Genomic DNA, 23,512 nt, shown 5'->3' on the forward strand with positions numbered 1-23,512 from the left:
TTAACCCTGTCACTGGGAGAATTCCCGTCTCGCGACATGTTGTCTTCGATGAGACGGTTTTTCCTTTTCAGCATGCAGCTTCGTCATCCGTGCCTGCGCCTCCTGCGCCGCGCGGACTCGACGACCTCTTCGGCACGCCGTCCGTGCCTCCACCGCGAGCTCTTGCACCGGCCCCGCGCACCCCAGCGCCGGCCTCGAGTGCGCCCGCCCCGGCCCCGAGCGCCCCTGCCTCGACGCCGCCTCGCCCAGCCGGGTCCTCTGCCGCGATAGAGAATTTTGCGTTTTCTCTGCCGCGGCAGGAGGCCACGATAGGAACTCCTGCCGCACCTACCGCTCGGCTCGCCGCCGCACGCCGTGCCCCTGCCTCGGCTGCTGCTGCCGCCGCCGCCCCGGCGGCCTCCTCCAGTGGTGCCTCCGACCCTTGGCGCACGCGCTCCAGACGCCAAGTGCGTCTCGTGGACAGGCTCAACCTCTCCGCCGTGGACTCCGTCGCCGACATCGTCCCCACTACCTTCCGCCAGGCGATGCAGGATCCTTAGTGGCGTGCAGCCATGTCCATTGAGTACCAGGCTCTCATCGACAACAACACTTGGTAACTAGTTCCTCGCCCTCCGTGTGCAAACGTCGTCACCGGCAAGTGGATCTTTCGTCAGAAGTTCCACTCGGATGGCACCCTCGCGCGCAACAAGGCCCGATGGGTTGTTCGTGGGTACTCCCAGCGCCCCGGCATCGACTACGAGGAGACTTTCAGCCCTGTTGTCAAGCCTGCTACGATCCGTCTCGTTCTGCACATTGTTGTCTCCAGCTCCTGGCCTATATGGCAGCTTGATGTGAAGAACGCATTCCTGCATGTCTCCCTGGAAGAGGTGGTCTACTGTCAGCAGCCCCCTGGTTTTGTTGATTCCTCTTGCCCTGACCACGTCTGTCGCCTCCACAAGTCCCTGTATGGCCTGAAGCAGGCCCCTCGCGCCTGGTACCACCGGTTCGCCTCCTACATCGCCCCTCTGGGATTTGTTGCCTCCGCCACGGACACGTCTCTGTTTGTCCCCCACTCTGCGGCAGACACGGCGTACTTACTGCTCTATGTGGATGACATCATCGTCACCGCCTCGTCGACGAGCTTTCTTGAGGGGCTTCTTGCGCGTCTTCATAGCGAGTTTGCCATGACTGATCTCGGGGATCTCCACTATTTCCTGGGTATGAAGGTCAGCCGGTCCCATGCTGGTCTCTTTCTGTCACAACGACAGTATGCTCTGGATATCCTACAGCGGGCTGGCATGTCTGACTGTCACCCCTCGCCTACACCGATCGACATGTCCTCCAAGCTCTCCGCTTCCGACGGCGAGCTACTTCCCGACGCCACCGACTATAGGAGCATCATGGGCAGCCTTCAGTACCTCATACTGACGCGCCCCGATATCTCCTAGGATGTTCAGCAGGCCTGCCTTCATATGCATGCTCCGCGCACGTCTCACTTGGCTCTCGTGAAATGTGTTCTGCGGTATGTTCGGGGTACACTGCAGTTTAGCCTACAACTCCACGCCTCCTCGTCGACCGCCCTTGTGGCCTACTCCGACGCCGAATGGGCCGGCTGTCCGGACTCACGCCGCTCCACCTCCGGTTACTGCGTCTACTTCGGTGATAGTCTCATCTCTTGGTCCTCCAAGCGACAAACCACCGTATACCGTTCCTCTGCAGAGGCTGAGTACCACGCCGTCGCCGAGTGCTGTTGGCTCCGCCAGTTGCTCCAGAAACTTCACCGCCCCATAAGCTCCGCCACGGTTGTCTACTGTGACAATGTCTCCGCTATCTACATGTCCTCGAATCCGGTGCAACATAAACATACCAAGCACACCGAGATAGACATCCACTTCGTCCGCAAGAAGGTGTCCTTGGGAGAGGTCCGTGTTCTACATGGTCCGTCCTCCCACCAGTTCGCGGATGTCATGACGAGTCAACTCTTCCTCGCCTTTCGGTCCAGTCTCAACGTCCAAGAACCTCCCACTGGGACTGCGGGGGGGGGGGGGGTAAATTGTATATATTGTATTTACAGACTGTATTGTAATTGTAACCAAACCCTAGGCCTCTGGCCTATTATATAAACACCGGAACCCCACGTCATTATACGTGTGAGGTTTCCCCCAAAATCCTTTTACAACATGGAAACCAACCCATAATATTTAACAAATGTTACTCGGTACGTCTATTTATTTGTGGACGGAGAGAGTAACCAGAAATTGATTCCACCGTCCTACCAATATTTTGGCGGACCGATAACAACATAATACTCTATCCATTTTTATGAGATACATTTAAATGAGCGATAAGAATTATGGAACGAAGGGAGTAAAAAAATGTTACGTGTGGTAACATACGCTCCTATCCTTTGTATTATTCTCTCCACAAAATGCATGAAACAATCACTCCTATCCGCCCCCACAATAGCTGGGAGGCCCAAATATTTATCCAAGAGAGCCTCAGTATTAATATTCAAAATTTTGCACATGTCTACCTTCACATCAACATGGGTGTTTGGAATAAAGAAAATGCTTGATTTCGCTAAACTTACCAGTTGTCCTGAATTTGCACAATAATCATCAAAAACTTGTTGCAATGAAGTTGCATTATTCAAGTCTGCCTTCAAGAGAATCAAGGAATCATCAGCAAATAATAAATGCGAAATTGATGGTGTATTTCTGCACACCATTATCCCTTCAATGCCACCAACCTCCTTTGCTTGCAACAAACAACTCGATAATCCTTCTGCACATAACAGAAACACATAGGGAGATAGAGGGTCACCCTATCGAATGCCTCTAGTGGGGTAAATCCCTCTGTCAGCTGAGAATTGAATCTCATCGAATATGTCACCGAAGTAATATGGGGCATCACCAAGTCAACCCAGTGGGTGTGAAAACCAAGCCTGATCATCATATTACGAAGAAAAGTCCAATCAACTTTGTCATAGACTTTATGCATATCAAGCTTTACTGCACAAAAACTTGTCTTCCCCTCTTTCTTTTATCTGTGAATACACTCGTATGCTACTAACACATTATCACTAATGAGTCTACCTAGCACAAACGCACTCTGGGTAGGGATATGATTTCTAGAAGAATAACCTTTAATCTAGATGCAAGCATCTTAGAAATAATCTTATAGATAATATTGTAAAGAGATATAGGTCGAATCTGTGATACCTCCTCTAGGTCATCAATTTTTGGAATCAAGACCACAATTATTTCACTCCATCCAGTAGGGATCAACTTGTCATTAATCGCCTTAAGAACTGCATGTATAATATCATCTCCCACTAAGTGCCAATTTTTTTTATAGAACATAGCATGTAGCCCATCTGGCCCAGGAGTCTTGAAGTCCCCAATAGTAAACACAACTTTTTTGACATCCTCCCCTCAAATTCGTGTCTACTTTTTAGTTGCATAGTATGTGTAATAATTTTCCTCTGGTTACACACATATGTAACTGAATCTTTGTTCACACATCGACTATAGCTGATCTCCTAGGTTGTACACTGTTTTTCTTTTCTTTTGCAAATCAGTCAACAACGGTTATGCACTATGCAGGCTACACAACAAGAAAAACACATACAGAAAACCTCTAATCCAAAAAAAAAAAGGAGAAGGCCACATGCCCATATGCCAGAAGGCTACATAGTTCATGCCAAGTAGGGGATCCACCAGCCCACGGCAAAGCATCAACATGCAGCCTGCCTAGAAGGGAAGTGTGAGACACGAAAGTACAACAGCATGCACTATATATCAACGCACAAGATCTAATGGCTAACAAGGACTAAGATTTAATAGATCTCAGGCGTCTAAGAAATAGCAATTCCCAAAAAATAGGAAGCCAAGCAATTTTCTTTCCTTCATTTAGCATATGTGCCAAACGCTAGGCTCCCAAAATTGCCAAAACGAGGCGGGAGAGGCCGACCGCTGAGCCGAAAGTTTCCGCCCAAGCCCCACTGCCCCGAAGCGGTCTCTCCGGCCACCATGGCCTCCATGGCCCCCTCCACGGCCTCCTCCTCCTCCACGACGACCCCGCTCGCGCATGGCTTGATGCTGCCACTCCGTCGGTGCTAGCACCCCACTCCACCGCGGGACATGGCCACCGTTGACCTTGAGCCGATCATGCTCGAAGAAGTCATCTTTTCTGCCACGGGAACACCATCTCGCCCGCGACCCCGACGCACACGCGTGGTAGGGCGCACGAGGTACTGCTCTGCATCTGCCAGCTTGTCGACGGGGAGGTGCGGCATGCTGGACCAATTGGGTGCATGGTTACCGCCGAAAGCGTGGAGCTAGGCAAGTATGTTCGCGGAAACGCCCGAAGCAATCGGCGTCCCTGCGATGTGCGGCCCCACGGTGAGCGTGCATAGGTTTGCGACGAGGCAGACTGAGGTATAAGGACCTGGTTGCTTTTATTTTTCGTGTTCGAGGGCCGATTTGTAAAAGTTGTGTCCATTTTCGGATTTGGTAATCCAATTATAAGAAGGCTAGCAAAGTAGAATTTTGTTGGAATTGTAAACCCCTTTCGTCTTTCTGCACCTATAATGTATTCGAAAATACTCAGTGAAACCTAAGTACTCAACTACTCATGAACCCTATAACTTGTAAGCCCTAAAAATCATATTTTCACTCTCTAAAAGTTTCGAACAATTTCTTTTTGCATGTAGAGGAGTCATGTATGTATATGCGTGTCATTTTTCATAATCAAAATTAAAAGTATGTAGGTTAGGAAAAAATAACAAGTTGTGAATCTAAAGGTAACTTCCTCCTCTGAACATGTCTGTAACTTAAGGACGATGTAACTTGCTGTTGGACTAAGTAATATCGGGTTTAGAAGTATTCATGTTATAAAAGTTCCCCTTAATCCAAACTTTACAAAGGCTGTTGGAGGTGCTATCAGCTCTTAGATGTCACACCTCTCTACCGGTGCCTATTTTTTTTACATCCATCAGGCAGCCATTTAGATGTCGCGCTGTTTTGATTACATTGTACTGCGTACAGACCATTTTGGTACATCAACTTGCAACATGTGATGACCTGATCCAAAAACTGAATGTCTGTTCAAAGTTTAAACTAGCCCAATTTATTTCTGAAGATGACACGTCCTAGATAGCCATAGCCCATAGAGCACATGCATGCTACATAATCCTTTTACCATGACAGATATATTGGCTCGGCAAAATATGGTTAGCAAATTGGAAATACCTTTCACATCACCGTCACAACCCACAAGCTCACGTCTTCAAATTAAAGGCACGAACATACTGTACACAGTTCTCCTAAAAAAATAAAAGAAAAGAGATTCATTAACCTACTCCTACTAGAGAATATAATTTACACGTGAACCATAACGCCGCGCGGGTTATAGTTTACAGGACGATGCACAACCTGAGAACCAGCTGTCAGCTGACCGTCAGATCCATGCTCCAGCCATAGTTCAGCACCTCAATTGCCCCGGTCAAAGAAACAGGGCAATCTTGTCTTTCAGGCTGCTCTTCTTCTTCGCCACGACAAGTTCCCCCTGCACATGGGGTACAGTCTGCCAGTCTTTCTTCCGCGGCGGCGCTGCCGCATGATCCACGTTCATGGTCATTGGCTCTGTGACCTCAGATTTTTTTTCATAGGCAGCAGGCTCAGACTTCTTTTCATCTGCAGCCTCGGACTTCTTTTCACAGGCTGCAGTTTGGCTCCACATCGGCGCATGATTCATGTTCATGGTCGCCTGTTCCATGACTTCAGATTTCTTTTCATAGGCTGCAGGCTCAGACTTCTTTTCATACGCTGCAGTTTTGCTCCACATCGTTCCGAGCAATATGTTCAGCATGTCCTGAGCACCATCACCTGTCATTGTGATACCTGATGGACACTGCTGCGGCTCTTCATATCCGTTGCTCTTGTCTACTCTGCAGTCACTTGGAGTCTTATTTGTGGTGGTTTCTGTGCACTGCACCAACCCTTTCCAAGTGCTTGATGCTGGTCCTCCTGTATCAGCTGAAGTAGAAGCTGGAGGGCATGTAGAATTCTCTTCATATCGTGCTGTCATTGTGATACCTGATGGACACTGCTGCAGCTCTTCATATCCGTTGCTCTTGTCTATTCTGCGCTCACTTGGAGTCTTACTTGTGGTGGCTGCTGTGCACTGCATCAACCCCTTCCAAGTGCTTGATGCTAGTCCTCCTGTATCAGCTGAAGTAGAAGCTGGAGGGCATGTAGAATTCTCTTCATATCGTGCTGTCTTTGTGGTCCGTCCGTCTTGTCGCTTCGCTTTACCCGCATTTACAATCTGCAACATGTAAATGCATTAGAATATCTTCAGTTGTACGGAGTTACTAAAAACAAAACTTCAATCAGGATTGTCAGTTTACTAGACAGACAGAAAATGTAATAAGGGTCCCTAGAAAACGGTTGATGAACCATTTAGTTCCATCTCACGTGAAACTAGGGCATCAATTCAATGGAAAAGATAGCAATAGCAATTATTAGAATAAGTCCCATTTTAAGCTTCATCTTTGGCTCCGTAGTTAGAAATGGCACATCAGGAATTCATGATTAATATGTCTCTGACCTAATGATAGGACTGGAGTGAAAAAAAGAGGTTTATATACATTGTGCATGCTTGTCTCTCGAGATTTTACATACGCAAACGTTGTCAGGGGGCAAAGCCAGGCGGATCCAGAAAGGTATTCGTTGGGGTCATTCCTACAAATGAGTAATTAGTTGTACTATGCTAGCAAGAATTATAACAGTGCCATTGCCTATTTGCAAGGTCATATTTGTTTCCTAAAAATGATTAATGAATTATACTAGGCTTAGCAAGAAGTATTTCGATTCACATGAGCCCAATATGTACCTACTGGATCTGCCCCTGCGCCAGATTACCGCACCAGAAAAGAATGAAACCACTATGCACAATAAAGCTTCACTTTTAGTATGCAAGTACAAACTGCCTAACTACACAACCACCATTTCAATTGGCACCAAAGAAATTCCAGATTAGAGACGTTCGCACATTAGTATGCAAGTACAAACTGCCTAACTACACCAGAAAAGAATGAAACCACTATGCACAATAAAGCTTCACTTTTAGAATGCAAGTACAAACTGCCTAACTACACCATTTCAATTGGTACCAAAGAAATTCCAGATTAGAGACGTTCGAACATTAGTATGCAAGTACAAACTGCCTAACTACACCATTTCAACTGTCACCAAAGAAATTCAAGATTACAAACTACCTAACTACACCACCTTGATGTCGGGGCCATGATAAGCCCGGGAGGCCACCGGTCAGCTTATGTGTCCTCCCATCGGCATCCCTTCTACCTCAGCCTGATCAAATGGTCTCCGAACGTTCCCTCCCTATTTTCTATACCTCGCACGAACTAATATCAATTTCTGCCTGCATATGTTGACACTCACTGATCCTCACACCAGTATCATTTAATATGTTCATGGCTACATATTACATTATACAGAGTAAAAAAAAATGTCAGCAGAAATTGACAATATGGCATTTCAGCCAAACTTAAGCTTAAGCAAGGAAGGCCAGCTTATTCAAGCGGCATTGCAGGACACCACCTAAAACATGTCAAACCTGAAGTAAAGTAAAAAAAAATGCAATAAGAATTATGGTTTACCTCTTCAGCTATGCTCACAAGATCTTCTACAGTAAGTTCTATCTCGTCATCAGTTGTAGATGATGACAATGCTTCCGATTCAACATTATCCAGCTTTCGTTTCCTGCTATTCTTCGGAGCAGCTCTGGCAGTCACTTTTGTCACATTCTTACGAGTTGTTTCCCTGGTTTCTTCAACTTCAGCTTCAGCAGCATAATCAGCACTGTTGCGCTTTTTTCTGGACACTACTTCTCTACCTTGACATCGCTGCAAAGCTCTGGATTTTCCAGCGGTGAGCTCTATCTCATCGTCAGTTATTCCTGACGATGACGCTTCTGATCCAACATTCTCCAGCTTTTTTCTCCTGCTATTCTTCGGAGCAGCTCTTCCAGCCACTTTCTTTACATTCTTCCAAGTTATTTTCTCTATTTCGTCAAATCCATCATTGACAGAGTGATCATCATCCTTGCTCTTTCTCCTGACCTTTTCTCTACCCTGAAATCGCTGCAACGCTCTGAGTTCACCAGCAGCCTCTGTATCCACAGTTTTTGTCTTCCTTCTGATGGGCTTCACCTGATCTAGAGCCCCTGATTCCACCACCTGCTTCTTAGTGTTTGAAACTTCATTACTTGAACATGGTTTCATCATCCAAGCCGGGAGACATCGCCGACTATCAGGACATGCTTCCATCTTCTAAGACAGGCGAACAGAGTATGCACACTTGGCGAAGTTCCCTGATTTTGAACTACCCGGACTCCGTAGCAAAATAAATCAAGAAATTGATTGTGAAGGAGAAGACGTCAAACAATCAGCCACCTGCACAACAATTAGCGCCTGATTACTCCACGGTTATACACCTCCGCAAGAAAAGAGCATCCGACGGTAGCAAGAAAGAAAGAAAGCGGTAAAAAAGGAAGGGACCCTTGCCCGATCCAATCCTACAACCCCAAAAGCACCAAATTTCCCACTCTAAAGGACGCAAGATCCGATCTTTCCGACGGAGCGACGCCGGAGGACTCACCGGCATCTGACCCCGTCTCGCCTTCTCCAAGGTGGGTTGAGGGGAGGGAAGGAGAGGAAAATTCGGGTGTGCCGCATAGCGGGGCAGTGGGGATTACCTCGAGGAGCCCACGTGGTCAACGGTGCGGTGTGGAATTGCCGCGGTGGTAGGAGCTCCGGTCAGTACGGCTCCACGGCGGGGCGGTGTGGCTCGCCCAAGGCCGGCAGGCGACGGGACGAGGCGGCGGATTGGGGATTTTGGAAACTGTTTATGTTGCGCTGGCCAGAGCCATCGAGAAAGGAAGGGGTAAATAATTGGTAAAAAGCTTGAAACTCGGAGCAATTCGAACGGCCCCAAGCCCCCAACGGCTCAACCTCCACCGTGCGGATTCAGACTTCTTCAGAGTTCAAAATTCTATTTTCTAAACGTTGAATGTGCAACGGATCAACAAATTATACAGTACCATATAAAGTAGTTCAATGCCTGTGCACGTAAAGAAAGTTAGCAGCCGCCGCTTCGAAGAAACCCACTCCGTCTCTGTCTTCGTCTCCACCATAGATCGGTTCCCTCTCCTCCGGTCGATCTCGTCGGCGTCAGGAGGGGTGGAAAACCTGATATTTACGTGGAGTTTTTAATAAGTATGGTTTTCAACAAATTAGATTAGGGTTTAGTAGCCTTTTTTTTGTTGGTCTTCGCCACATTGGAGATGGTGTTGTCTACAATAAGTGTCCTTGAGTCCTTCGTTCGACAACAAGATTTCAATCGTGGTGTCAATGATGTGTTGAAGGATTGCAATTCTTTAGGTATGGATCTTCAGATCTTGCTTTGCTAGATAGATTTTGGATCTTTTCTCCTGGTTGCCGCGAGGAGGATTATCCTCGCAATATTTTATCCCGGCTGCTACGTCCTCGACAATGGTGATTCGTACTCTCGGCTCTCCAGCGATGTTGATCAGGTTGTTCGATTTTTTTCCCCTGATATACTGGTGGTGGTACTCTTGCCGATGTTGATTGACTACGTCAATGGTTACGCGCGTGCACGTAGCCTTAGCATTGCGGCTCAAATGAAAACAATGGGAGAACCTTCGTTGGTATTTTCAGGTCTATGGTTTGGTATCTGTGTTTGGCTGCCTTCAGAGAAGTACAGGATTGTGTCATGGAAGAAACAAGAATTGAAGATCTTAGTGATTTGCTCCTTTCTTTTATACTTTATTTTGTAATCGTTGAAGTGAGATAGTATATGTACTATTTGTTACTATAAATATATGTGGTATTGATTGTTAAAAAAAAGTTGAATACTCATTTTTTGGTACGGACCCAAGTTATTTTCCTATCTCCTACATATATAAATATAATATACTTCATTCTTTTTTCAGAATAAATATCGGGTTAAATGGACTTTTAATCCCTCAAGTCTTGCAAAAGTCTATTTTTGGTCCTTCAGCTCTGTTTTTGGTCTAAATCTGCCCTCAAACTCTTAATTAAGTCCAATTTTGGTCCCTGACAGCAGTTTAATGATGGTTGACTGTTTTTTTACTCTTTTTTTTCTGCCATAGTGGACGGAATTGGCCGGTTTTAATCTACATGGATCATTTGTTCTCAGTCAACAAAGGAAGAAATCCTCTTGCCCTAACACACATGTGTGCCACCTCTGTCTTTCACGCTTGGTGCAGCCGTCCTCGCCAATTCAGCAACCTCCATCTTTCCTCCTAACGTAAAAGTCCTCGCATGTCTGTTGATTCTATCTTTCTCGTCCGACTTATCCGCCGTCGTAGTGCGAGGCACCATCGCTAGGTGTTGGGGAAGAGTTAGGGTTACTGCGCCAAACGGATCATGGTCATGATCATGATCTCGTCAGCGAACGTTCGTAATGCTAATTGCATAGTTGATCTCGAGGTGAGATGGTCCTACATGTACTAAACCTGTCCACCATGGCAAAAAGAGAGAGTCAAAAATCGGTCAACCATCGTTAAACCGCTACCATGGATCAAAATTGGACTTAATTAAGAGTTTGAGGACGAGTTTAGACCAAAACAGAGTTAAGGGATCAAAGTTAGACTTTTACAAGATATGAGGGACAAAAAATGCACTTAACCCATAAATATCTTAAATTAAGATGTATCAAAACCATAGTCATGTAATATTCCTATTTTGGTATATCCTAACAAACATGGTAAAAACAAAGTAAAATGACATGAGAACGTATAATCACAATGTTACTATGCTATCAGTCTTTGTACCTAGGAATTTGAAAAAGAAAAGGCCCAAATAAATTGCATAAACCATGTGTGTTTCCTTTTAAATTGGATCAAATCAACCTTTTGTACGCTTTTCCTTTGCTCTAGCTCTTTAACCCCTATCAAAAACAACAAATGGCTACACATAGCTTGATTTAAAAAAAATTGAAAAGCAATATTTTTATTAAAGATGGCAATAAAATCTATATGTTGACAATGATGTATTCTACCAACTTGCAAATTTTGAAGTCGAAATTCCTTTTATACCAGGCCACACAAGAAATAACAAAATCTGCAAATTTGGAGGTTTGAAAAACTGCATTGTTCACGACTTCAGATTCTCATTTTTATCATTTTTACACAAGCCCACACTACAATATTTTGAGTTTACCATCACTGTTTACATCTATAAAGAATAGATTTTTTTGAAAATCTAAATGTTGTTTTTTTAAAATTTAATAAATAAGCTACATGTAGCTCGAACTACAAAATGCACACTTTTGCCACAGTAGAAAATTGCATATTCCTATGTTATTCCTACGCTTTTCCTTTAACTAGAACAGTGGCCCTCGCAAATGCGAGGGCATCACCTGTAGTTGGTTGAAATTATTAAGGAAGTAAAAGTATGGTTTCATTGATATAACATTGCTTGTCATGAACTGAAAGTAAACGAAATTGTTCTACAAATATTGCAAATGTTTTGGTATCAGGTATGCAAGTAGCAACTTTCGGCACCTGAAATTTGTCAGGAAATGATTGGCATGAGGTAAGTTGAAACACACATGTGAGGTATCGGATCTGTGAACCGAAGTATAGTTCTTACATTATGGCAGATCGCTACTTGAGGCCGGTTAACGGTTTTACGCACATGGTCACGTGTATTTACAATGTTATGCAAAAGGTCTACTCCGTATTAATTACTCATCAATTTTCTGCGGAATACGAATGACACATGCTCTTATGTTGATTTTGTCACATGGGATAAAGACACAAATAATAGTTAAAATATGTCTACAGTATAAACAAAGCAATATGGCAAAAAAATCATAATAATTAACTGTACGCTTTTTGACACACTGTGGATACTAAATATGAAACATATCAATCTGAATTTGTGTGACTTAGCCATATGAGCATCATTAAGGCAAAATATTTTGAATTTTTGATGTTTTGTGTCTTGTTAAGTCGAAATACCCCTTGAGTGGAGGGACATTCTTATCCGTGCAAAAATTTGTTGACATGGCCCTTTGTATATTGTTGAGCTGGTAATTTTTCTAGTGTGACGAATGTTTCATCAATAGTGTGACTGATGTGTGACTTTACTGACCTTAAAATTCCACGACTCAACGCCCCAAACTTTTTTAAGCGTTTATATGTATTCAGTCATACAAATAATGTACCTAGTAGATGCCGCTGATGTTACGACTTCATTATATTTACAGTTCCACGACTTCGAACTTCCACATGCATTTTGTGAGTTTTTTTGTCCGATGGCAATCGAATAAATTTGTCATTTATGTGCACTAAATTATTGATATTTTTTATAATTACCATGTGTTCTACGTTTATTCAACATTAAACTTTTTAAAGTTTGATGAAATAGAAATAAAAAAGTATGTATTGTAGTGTGGCTAACATTGTAACTTTATTAATTTTGATACTCAATGACTTCGAACTTCCGCTTGCGTTTTGTGAGTGTTCTGGTCCGGTGGCATTCGAATAATATTTTCATGTGTTCTCAGATTTTGGAAAAAAACATATAATTACTCTTCGTTTTGGTAGTCAAAATCAAATTTTACTAAATTTGACCAAAGATATCAGGAAAAATATAAATATGTAAAATAATAAATAATTGTTATAATAATCATTTTAAATATATTTAATATTTATAAATCCGGTACTATAGATGTTGAAAATATTGGTACATCTCTATGGGATTTTACAGAATTTGACTTTAACTAACCTATGCGGGATAAATAAGACAAACTTTTTTACTGATCAGTTTAAACTGTAATTATTTTTCTAAAATTTGCATATATTATACTATTTATATCCTTTTCTAATAGTATTTACATATCTTAGAACATTCATCCCTCTGCCACCATGTGCACATCAGCCATTTTTTTCATGGAGCTATCACGTTTCAGTAAGAGCTCTTCCCGTGTACGTGTTTTGGCCAAGAGGTCTCTCCCGCATATGCGTTTCAGCTAAAGGCTAATCCCGTGTACGATTTGATCTATAAAACGGACACAACTACTAATCTTTCGCCTTATTAAAAGAGTACATGTTCTCGAGACGTGACAATCGCAACATAACGTGTGCCAAACATGTTACGTAACCACTAATCTTTCGTAAAAATCTCAGCCATATATTTTAGATCTAACTAACATAATTAATTAAAATGATGTGGATCAACGTGGTGGCTCTATTAAATCTTCTTATTTTGCTTTTAGTATATAATATAATAGATCAAACAAACCTTACATGTTGTCAAAGTTTAGTCAGCAAAGTTGGATTTTTTTCTTGAGGGAAGAAAGTTGGATTGCTTGACTACTTATATTTGAGTGCATTGGGTTCGGCGAAGCAAGTCCAAATCTTGAAGCAACTTTTTCCAAATTTGACTTGGGACTTGATCACGCAAAGCTACATCGGTGGTGTGTCAACGAATATACCAAGTCAACATTGGCATCTTCTTCAGAATCACAATTCACACATGTAATACGTATGCATTTTTCTGAAGAATTCCTCCTTTTGTAGGTAGTGCTAACCAATCAATTAACGAGATAGCAACTGCACAAGCAGGAAAAAAACTATTGCTGCACCAATCGATCAGTCGTTTTTTTCCTTTGGTTCTACACTAGTGAGAAGGGGCAGCGGCAGCTCGGCTTCTTTGTACTCTTCTACCCGGCCGGCCCCTTTCCTTCCTCCTCAACCCTCTCGCATCGCATCGCCAGCGATTTCCTCTCCTTTTCCTCCTCCTCCTCTGACGGCCACTCTCCGCCGGAGGTGAGGTTGGGTTTGCAGGAAGGAGGCGTCGGGCTTTCTCCCCGGCGCGCCTCCAGCCCAGCCCAACAGAGGCAAGATTGGGACTGAGATGGAGGGAGGCGGCGGCGGCGGGCTGGGCACGATGCGGGCGGTGCTGGCCATCCTGCAGTGGTGGGGATTCAACGTCACCGTCATCATCACCAACAAGTGGATCTTCCAGGTACCCTTTCCTTCCCATCTCGCCCCCTCGCGCCTCATCGTCGCTGGCCGTCCCCATTGCTCGCTCGGATCTGCAGCTTTCCGCCAGAACATGCGCCTTTCCCCCCTTACAGACTAATCACACCCACTGAACCTCTCTCGTGATTCATACTTGCGTGTTAGGTTGGTTCTTTCTAGAGTACTAAACCTCGTCGTAGCTTGGTGAGGTTGAGTCAATGTCACTCGCTAAGAAGGTGTCTCGCTCTGATTTGGTAGTATTGTGACTTCAACTTGCTGCTGGGCCACATCCACTGATTGTTGGTTGGTCCATACAATGATTAATTCAACTGATCATAACGTGTACACACTGAACTATATGACTTGTGTTTCACTATGATTTGGTAATCTTGTTCATTCAACTTGCTGCTGGCCCATATCCTCTGATTTTTTTAGTATGTTTCTAGTTAGTCCATACACTGATTAATTCAACTGGTCATAATGTGCACACAGTGTTCCACTTTGATTTGGTAATATTGTTCCTTCAACTTGCTGCTGGCCCATACCCACTGATTTTTGGTATGTTTCTAGTTAGTCCATACACTGATTAATTGTGCGTGACAATAATGTGTACACACTGAACTACATGACAGTGTTCCACTTTGATTTGGTAACATTGTTCCTTCAACTTGCTGCTGGCCCATATCCACAGATTTTTGGTATGTTTCATACACTGATTAATTCAATTTGATCATAATGTCCTGAATTCTGACCCAGAACTACACGACTGTCCTGAATTGTGTGTGTGACCCAGAACAATGTGCCTGATTATACTGGATACATATAGCTCAAAATGAACTTATTATTCCGTGGGGAGTGCTAACCTCCTAATCTCCTAGGCGGAGACAAACAACTATTGACCATATGGGATAAATCCATACGTGCAGAAACTAGACTTCAAGTTCCCTCTGACGGTCTCCTGCGTGCACTTCATCTGCTCCTCTATCGGGGCCTACATCGCGATCCACGTGCTCAAGGCGAAGCCGCTCATCCAGGTCGAGCCGGAGGACCGCTGGAGGAGGATCTTCCCCATGTCGTTCGTATTCTGCATGAACATCGTGCTGGGGAACATCAGCCTGCGCTACATCCCGGTCTCCTTCATGCAGACCATCAAGTCATTTACTCCCGCCACCACAGGTACCGGCGTCAAGTCCATGCTCTTTCTGCCAGTGTTGGTGGCTGCTCTTTTCTGATAGACTTGGGTCGTTTGGTGATGCAGTTATTCTGCAGTGGCTGGTTTGGAGCAAGCACTTCGAGTGGCGCATATGGGCCTCGCTTGTCCCTATAGTTGGGGGGATACTCCTAACTTCAATGACAGAGCTTAGTTTCAACATGTTTGGTTTCTTTGCTGCCATGGTTGGCTGCCTCGCCACCTCTACAAAGACCATCCTGGCAGAGTCCCTGCTCCATGGCTACAAATTTGACAGGTACATGCTAATCTTATGGTGTGCTCTAGTCGCTAAACATTCAATCTTCTTTCTCCCTAAAATGATATGTGGTCTTTAAGTTCGATGATGACAGAATTTACTTCTTACGGTAGTGTTACGACCAAGTTCAATCTATTCTTTTTTTTGCAGCATTAACACAGTGTACTACATGGCACCCTTTGCTACCATGATACTGGCTCTACCAGCAATGCTGCTTGAAGGAGGCGGTGTAATCGACTGGTTCTACACACACGACTCGATTGTTTCTGCACTGGTTATCATCCTAGGCTCAGGGGTGCTTGCGTTTTGCCTTAACTTCTCCATCTTCTACGTGATCCATTCAACCACCGCGGTGACCTTCAATGTTGCTGGCAACCTTAAAGTAAGATCATTCTGAGCTATGTTATCTTCCCTCAAGTTTCTCCTCTGTTTCTACTACTGAACACTGCGACGCTGCAGGTTGCTGTTGCGGTACTGGTGTCGTGGTTGATCTTCCGGAACCCGATCTCCCCCATGAATGCAATTGGATGCGCAATCACACTCGTTGGCTGTACTTTCTATGGGTATGTGAGGCATCTGATCTCCCAACAGCAAGCTGCCGCCCCAGGGAGCCCAAGAACCAATTCGCCAAGAAGTCGGGTGGAGATGCTCCCCCTTGTAGGCGAGAAGCAAGACAAGGTTTAGCAAGACGAATACTATCATATCATACCCAAGAGGCATTCCATTTCGGCGGTTGATGGTACCACTACGGTCTGGCATACAGATGCTACGTTGGGAGAAGCCAATGTCTGGTAGGGGCAATACTTTCTTGTGAGGCTGCTTATGTTGTATTTAGGCAAAACTATTAGTTTTGTGAGTTATTCTGATTCTCATAGGGTTGTCAGTTATTAGCTTAACTAAACCCTGGAGGATTCGTGATTACCACGGTGCTTTTGTTTTCTTGTTTTGCTTCCATATGTTTAGACCTTAGGTTGTTGGTATGAAAATCAATAGCATTACCATATTCATCATCTTGGCATAGCCATCCAGTTACACATTGTCTCCAATTAAATAAAACCAAGAACTCAACAAATGATGTGTGGATCACATGATTTCAAATTTTCAATATACTGACTATGAATTGGACAAGTAACAAAAGCTGCGAGGGTACATGTATTTTGATTTTTGAACCTCATTTCCTCCAAAAAAAAAATTGCCTAAAAGATGAATACTCTATAACTTTACAAGTGAAGTCAGACACTTATTCTCTGTACACTGCTTTGCAAAATAACTAAATATAAGCCAGAAGATGAACCGGATAAGAGCGAGAGAAGTTCTTCACTGAATAGAGCATGCTTCAGCTTGATGATGAGGCTTCTGGCTGTCAATTTTCCACAAATTACAGTTGCCATGGGCACACGATTTACAGGTCCCAGAATGGCTCTTCGCTGTGCTCCAATCATCTGGAACTGTCAGGAAGTACTTGGTCATGAACTTCCTAAACCTTTTCTTATACTCTCTTGGTGAAATTACCGTTGGCGAAACATTCTTTGGCACCACCAGAGAAGTTTTTACCCATGTCTCCAATTGCTTGTCCCATGTGTATTGCCTCAGGTAATCGATGATGCCGAATACAAACTCGTGGTTTTGTTTGTCCACTCCCACAAGTAGAGAGTAGTCCATAACATTAATTGACTGCAAGCGTAATAATTTTGTTAACTTGTTTTCTGATACAAATATGGGTGATTTACCCGTAGTTGAAGTAAAGTAAATACATACCGTAAGAAAAGATGTATCATTCCAGATCGCCCGCTGCAAGAGGTGTTTCGTTCTTCCTCCAATATAGATCGGAGAAACAGACATATCCTCGACAAAATTTTGATCCAAGTAAACAGTGTCACTGTCCCTTGAGTCAGCAATGTATCGAGAAAAAATTGCACCTTTGAGATCATATATCCGTGACACATTGTGTCCAAAGAGAAGATTTTCCATTACCATCAGATCAATCTTCACTTCCTTGCCATGTCTTATTTGCTTAACCTGAATTAGGACACTCACACTTTAAAACACAATAAACAGCAAAAGAAAATCTGGAAATAATGTTCCATTGATGTAGAATACCTGATAGATTCCTAAAATTTTGGCAAGGCAAGTTTGGCTGCCGGTATCAAGAGAGTGGTAAACATGCTTAAAGTAATCGGGGGCAACTTCTATGAAAGACTCAAACTCTGTCCTCTTTATTTGCTTGATGATGAACCTGCCATCCATTGTTTTTGCAAATAAAGCCTTACTTTTTCCGCCTTGAGCGTCCCATTTCTTGCACCGGCTCAAGGAAGCGACATATGCGAGCTCAGATGGACAAGATTTCTTTCTAAGAGTGTAGAACTGATTAGCATGTACACAGATGACTGAATATTTTCCCTTGAGAGCTGCTTTCCCATTGACATATATTTCCGGATGGAGAGAGGATGATAGAAGCGAGCTATCGTAGTTGTAGAGGTCGTCGGATGAAAAGCTTGCTTCAGAATCTGAAGATTCAATAGATGACCAGGATGCGGAGGGAGAAGAACCTTCAGATGAAAAGCTACAACTGTCCGATGCATGACTCTCAATGATAGAATCCAGTAAATGACGACGATCCTCGGATATGGCGAGAGCGCGGGAGATTATGCTGGATATCTCATCTTCTGATACAGACAAGACATTACCGCCTGGACCAACCGTGAACCTTGGAGAGCACACCTCTTCAGCAGATTGTTTGTGCAAGGAGGTCAGATGAGACGGAGAATAGCGGTTAACGAGCTCAAACTTTTCGGAACATCCAGCCTGAAGTTCCTGCCTGTAAGCCAATCTTAACTCAGAAAGTGGATTCCAAACCCATCTCTCCCTGTCTTCCCATTCAGACATTCTGAACCGTGGAATATGAAATGGCTCTTGCCTAACGGATATAGGATGTACAGTTGGACCATTGCCCTGCCCCTGCACATCCAAGCTATCCGATGTTCCAGATGATGGCATATCTGTGCTATCTTGTTCTTCATAGTGTACATCCTGAGGGCTTGCCAACGTTGCCCTTCGCAGTTGGCTGCTGGTACAGCCAGCAGTACCATCGGTCTCGACAGTTGCCGTTCGGTCATGAGTAAGATCAACAGTCACCTTCATGCCATTACTCATTCTTTCTGTTCCAGCAGATTTACACAGCAGGAGTCGATGCAACCGACGGTCCCATACATATAGTTCAAGCAGAAGGTCCTGATAGAGCCAATTTACATCAAGAATCTCATGCACAGAAGACCTAGACATACCATGCAGATCAACAGCCTTCACCAGATAATCCTGCTTGATAATATCAATGGACTACCAGTAAAATAACAGTTCCAAAAAATCAAGGGTACATGATTGAAGTAATAAAAGAAAAGGGGCATGCAGTTTACCACAAACTCGGTCTTCTCTTTAATCAACATCTCTTTGAGCTGAGAGAACTCTTTAACAGGAAGTAATGCGCCGCAGCTAATCGCCACCTCAGGAAACTGATTCTCCGTGTGCTGTAGCATGCTTTCAACTTCACTGAAGAGGGTAACTCCTCTAGAAAGAACCTAAATGAACACAATGGAGGCATTAACGGATGCATTTTGAAGGCTAGTAGCGTACTAACGCAGCCCTGAGATGGCACAAATAATTTAATTAAACAGAGCATACATTTCTCCCCTGTTGCTTGAACAACTCATGTGTAGAGGGATTATGGAACTCGAGGGTTTGTTGTGGCTTGCAGGCATTGTATATCTCGACTGATGAATATTGAAACATTGCAACTTTCGAGCCCAGCCTGAAGTTGACAGATCCCACACCAAAAGGAAGAGAAGATATTAACATTATTATTTTGCAAGAGAAAATCAACAACAAATATACACAAACATAATATAACTTCTTGAATCATTTGCCTACCCAAAAAAGCGTAGGCAGTCCCTGTTCACCAAATGCCCGCATATCGATAGCCTTCTAGCGGCAGAGTGGCTTGAAAAACTAAGTTCAAGGAACTTCCCAAACGATAGGTTACGTGCCTCAGTCGACATTAGCACCTTTTGAGATGCTTTAGATATCCCACTTTCATGCTCACATTTTAGACATCTAGTCCACATCCAAATATTTCCTTTGGACTCACCAGGCAAACGATGCAGAGGCAGCAAGCGCTTCACAAGAACGGTCAGATTTCCTTCGCGGTGGGTGTAGGAGTACAAGTGAGCCTCCGGAGGGTCTCCGCATGAGAAACAGCTTAGGTTCTGCCACATATAAATGTACACGACTCGTGAGCAGTTGAGCACATCCTTGGAATCAAATGGCAGACAAGCTCCTCTATGACTATTACACAAGGGCATGCTTGTCAGTACCAAAGTTATGCAGCTTACAGGGGGGCATTCCAGGGAGCATAATACAAGACAATAAATAATTTTCTATTTGAACAAATGTAAGATCCTACTGATGCTTTTCGTTCTAAGTTATATAAAAAATAAAACAAAAGCAAAAGCAAAAGAAGATGACAAGCGGAATATAAACTACTGATCATCTTATTTTCTAAGTGGGATACTGTAACAATAATGGTACCTGATTCTGCAAAATGTCTTGCAAATATCGTCCTAAGGAGACATCAAAATTCCCATAATAATTTATCCGAGACAGATGACTCTGCTCACAAACGACCTGTTTTGCAATGCATTGGCTGGACATCAAAATCAGTATGCTCTGGGGATCCAGTACATCATCAGCCTTGTTGATGTGTGAGGCTTTCTCTTCACTGTAAGCGGTGCTGTGTCGCTCCCCATTTTCCGATGCAACTGATAATTTCTCATGTTCTCCACCAGTTGGATGATCAACCTCTATCATCTGTTCATTTGCTTTGGCACATACTTGTTTCTGGAAATGTTTGAAATTTTCCATGTACTTACCAGAATCAGCCGGTCCATTGGTACTTACCCTGGCATCAAAACCTTCACTTTGTACTTCTTGATTGAGTTCAAGTCTTCCTTCTTTCTGATAATCAGCTGACTCCTGAGAAGTGACAGGTAGATAAATATTCTGATGGCGGAATATATCAATGAATCTTCCTGAGACTGATCGTATAATTTTTTCAGAGGGAGGTGCATGATTTGAATCATAATGGATGGTTGTACCCTCCGTCAGCTCATTCAAGCAGCCATCTGTCGGTGACCATAAAGCATCTGAATTTGCATGACTAATTACCGATGGACCTTCCTTCATACCGACACAATTTGGAGTATCTGTATCATTCAAGAATGCCCTCTGATCTTCAAAGAAAGATGTCTCAAGAACCAGGTGGTACGCTGCAAATACCGTGTAGAGCATGACTTGCTTGACTTTCTTCAGTTCTTCGCTATTTGCTCCTCTTAGTAATATCTGCAGGAATGTAAGTTATAATGGTTGTGCAGATGATATACCCGTTATTGTCATGGCAGCACAATGCAACCAAGCATATTAAAGAAGAATCATCTTGTAAGAGATAGAAATTTGGTATTGAAGTTGATAAAATAGGTTCATCATGAATTTTATAATGTGGCATCAATTCACAATGGAGAAAATTTTAAATCGACTAAAGCTTACCGTGCACCCCAACGGCTTGGGAAAGCCTTCCAAGAACATCAATGTTTTAGATGGCCTCTTCCCGCCTTCACCAGTACAGTTATGCTCCTCCACGACCTTTTCGATATGGAAGTAGTCGCACTGCTTCAACTTTGGCGTGTTTAGGATCTCTGAAACCGAGACTATGGGAGAGCCGGAGCAGAGAGAAATCCTCTGCAACCGGTTGAGCCTCATATCAAGCACTAGAGTGACACCATGGTTCAACAGGAGCTCCTGAATGTCACGGGAAACTGTTTTCTCTACCATAATAACATTTGGAGCGCATGTCTCCATCACTTGGCTAATAGCCTTTTCTAAATGGCCCTTTTCCTGATTAAAAAAAAGACAGTGTTGGTGTTTGATCCATCGATATAAACCTTAAGTTGGAGTATTTCTCAAAACAGAGTACACAAATTCTGAATGGAAGAAAACTCAGTAGTATGTAGTTTGAACCTGTTCCATGGAATCAAATGATGAGAGCCCCACATCGGAATCCCCGAGGGCGCCTCTAAGCAGCAGCAGCTTGGGGTTGTGACACTTGGTCGGCATGTGCTTATGAGCCCCATACTTCTTGAATACCAAGCCATTGATCACCTCGCTGCGACGAGAGACAGCCCCATTAATCTCGCCGTGACGATGATAATCTGGTTATGTTTAGGATTTTTACCATTGTCTGCGGGTACCGGACGCAACGCGCTTGACCTTGACGTAGGACCCCGGGTCCATCTCGTTTCCGGCCTTGCCGTCGGGCTTAATAAGCAGGGCAGCTTCCCAGGACAGGGAGGTGACGATGTCGAGCCAACTCTCGCCGCCGTCGTCTTCTCGGGGCAGTGAGATGCCGGCAGATGCTAGGAACCGGCTGGCCAGCATCTTGAGCTGCCTGTCCATGGCCTTGAGCATCGCCGTCTGCCGCTCCTCTCTTGGACTGGGGATGGGGCTGGGCTCCGACTCACTGGAACTCGGCTGCCCCCAGTTCATACCATCATCGTTGTCATCGTCATCACTGTTTGTGTATGCACCCAACTGAGTCTCATCCTTGCTGTCGGCCGCCTCAGGCGGTATCCAGACGGCATCACCCTCCTCCATCTCGGTGAATTCAGTGGCACCGACTCTCTCGGCACCGTGAGAGTCATCACCATACCTGATCAAATTGTCGTCGACGAGCCTATCACTGGCGGTCTGGTACGCCGGCATAAGGTAAGGGACACCGTGCACGGCCTGACGGTTCCGGTTACCATCGACAATTCCCACCCTGCGGATACAGACACAAGTGGAGACACACGTTAAGTACCTTGCCACCCACCAGTATGTATCTTGACACATAGATTTAGCAGCAGTATATACATGGGGAGGAAGTACGTACCTGCTACTAGTGGCGTCGGTGCTGATCAGCATATTCATGGACGAATGACTCACAGCTCACATGCTCTTGTTATTATACCTGCAGGATGTGGAATTCAGATACCTCTGAATTCCTTCGCCTGTCTACTCTAGCCTGTTAAGAATAGCTGGATGCCAAATAGAGGAAACTGATCAATCGGCACTGGTAGTGCAGCGGTGAACTGGTGATGCAGTTGAGATGAGATGAACCGATGAGGTTGCGGGATATACTCTAGTCTGACACTACATTTGATGAATGTTCATTCATTCATTCAGATTGCAAGCAGAAAAAGGGAACTCCAAATTAAATCAAACAATTTTTACTACTGCGTTAAATCCCAACAATGAATGCAAAGAAATAGAGAGAGCATGTAATACTCTGAAGTAGAGAAAAGGAGAAATGAAGACTGAAATGGGGATATCTGAACCAAAAAAAAAAGAGGAAATTCACCTCGGATTCGGATTCCTTACTCCCTTGCAGAGTTGCAGTGGCCAAGGTAGATCAGACCGAAGCACTCAAGAAGCAAAAGGGGGGCTGCTCGGACCGAAGCACTAACAAATGAAAAGGGGGGAACGAAGTGGAAGCCGCTGCCGGAGCTGGGAGCTAGCAGCGAGCAATGGAGCAACAGAACAGAAGAGAGGAAGCAGAAACAGAAGGGGGGAAAGCCTATAGGCTCGTAGCACCTACTCGTGTCGTCCTCGGCTCCTGTCTATTTATCTCACGCAACCAAATGATTTGAGTTCACAGGGCAGGAACTGGATTTTTTTTTTGGGTACTCCTATTTCGTCTTCTCCCTACATCTATAAGCCACATTTTCAACACACTTGTTTTGCGTGAAGTTTTCAGAATTATTGTTGACGCGTATATGGGCGACACATTAATGCAATTGCAAAACGTCGATGTACAGGTGTAGCTAAACACGTTACATGACATGCATGGTGACACATCGACGACGCGCATCATGTCCCGCCCT

At 44.2% G+C, this 23,512-nt stretch overlaps 3 protein-coding genes across 5 annotated transcripts; 1 reads left to right on the forward strand and 2 right to left on the reverse strand.

Moving 5' to 3' along the window:
- Window positions 1-5,213: 5,213 nt before the first annotated feature.
- Window positions 5,214-8,902, reverse strand: LOC124705601. Its single transcript, XM_047237309.1, has 3 exons — window positions 8,761-8,902; window positions 7,664-8,458; window positions 5,214-6,309 (listed from the first exon to the last, which is right to left on the reverse strand). Exons 2-3 carry the CDS (start codon window positions 8,330-8,332, stop codon window positions 5,485-5,487), a joined length of 1,494 nt encoding a protein of 497 aa, XP_047093265.1. The 5' UTR covers window positions 8,333-8,458; window positions 8,761-8,902; the 3' UTR covers window positions 5,214-5,484.
- Window positions 8,903-13,758: 4,856 nt separating this feature from the next.
- On the forward strand, window positions 13,759-16,555 carry LOC124705603 (UDP-galactose transporter 1-like). Its single transcript, XM_047237313.1, has 5 exons — window positions 13,759-14,083; window positions 15,006-15,255; window positions 15,338-15,545; window positions 15,696-15,927; window positions 16,005-16,555. Exons 1-5 carry the CDS (start codon window positions 13,973-13,975, stop codon window positions 16,227-16,229), a joined length of 1,026 nt encoding a protein of 341 aa, XP_047093269.1. The 5' UTR covers window positions 13,759-13,972; the 3' UTR covers window positions 16,230-16,555.
- A 71-nt stretch (window positions 16,556-16,626) lies between these two features.
- Window positions 16,627-23,235, reverse strand: LOC124705602 (putative 1-phosphatidylinositol-3-phosphate 5-kinase FAB1D). 3 transcript variants are annotated; one of them, XM_047237311.1, is made up of 12 exons: window positions 22,990-23,235; window positions 22,522-22,599; window positions 21,826-22,410; window positions 21,612-21,756; window positions 21,141-21,488; window positions 20,127-20,936; window positions 19,470-19,804; window positions 19,224-19,350; window positions 18,959-19,120; window positions 17,646-18,863; window positions 17,304-17,564; window positions 16,627-17,219 (listed from the first exon to the last, which is right to left on the reverse strand). In XM_047237311.1, the coding sequence occupies exons 2-12, from the start codon at window positions 22,557-22,559 to the stop codon at window positions 16,863-16,865; spliced, it is 4,386 nt and encodes a 1,461-aa protein (XP_047093267.1). In that variant the 5' UTR covers window positions 22,560-22,599; window positions 22,990-23,235; the 3' UTR covers window positions 16,627-16,862. The 3 variants fall into 3 exon arrangements, with proteins under 3 accessions (XP_047093267.1, XP_047093266.1, XP_047093268.1); XM_047237310.1 differs by having other exon boundaries at window positions 22,522-22,666; XM_047237312.1 differs by having other exon boundaries at window positions 17,646-18,860; window positions 22,522-22,666; window positions 22,990-23,234.
- Between the last annotated feature and the right edge of the window lie 277 nt (window positions 23,236-23,512).

This window comes from Lolium rigidum, chromosome 4 (genome assembly GCF_022539505.1).
Source record: "Lolium rigidum isolate FL_2022 chromosome 4, APGP_CSIRO_Lrig_0.1, whole genome shotgun sequence".
NCBI lineage: Eukaryota > Viridiplantae > Streptophyta > Magnoliopsida > Poales > Poaceae > Lolium > Lolium rigidum.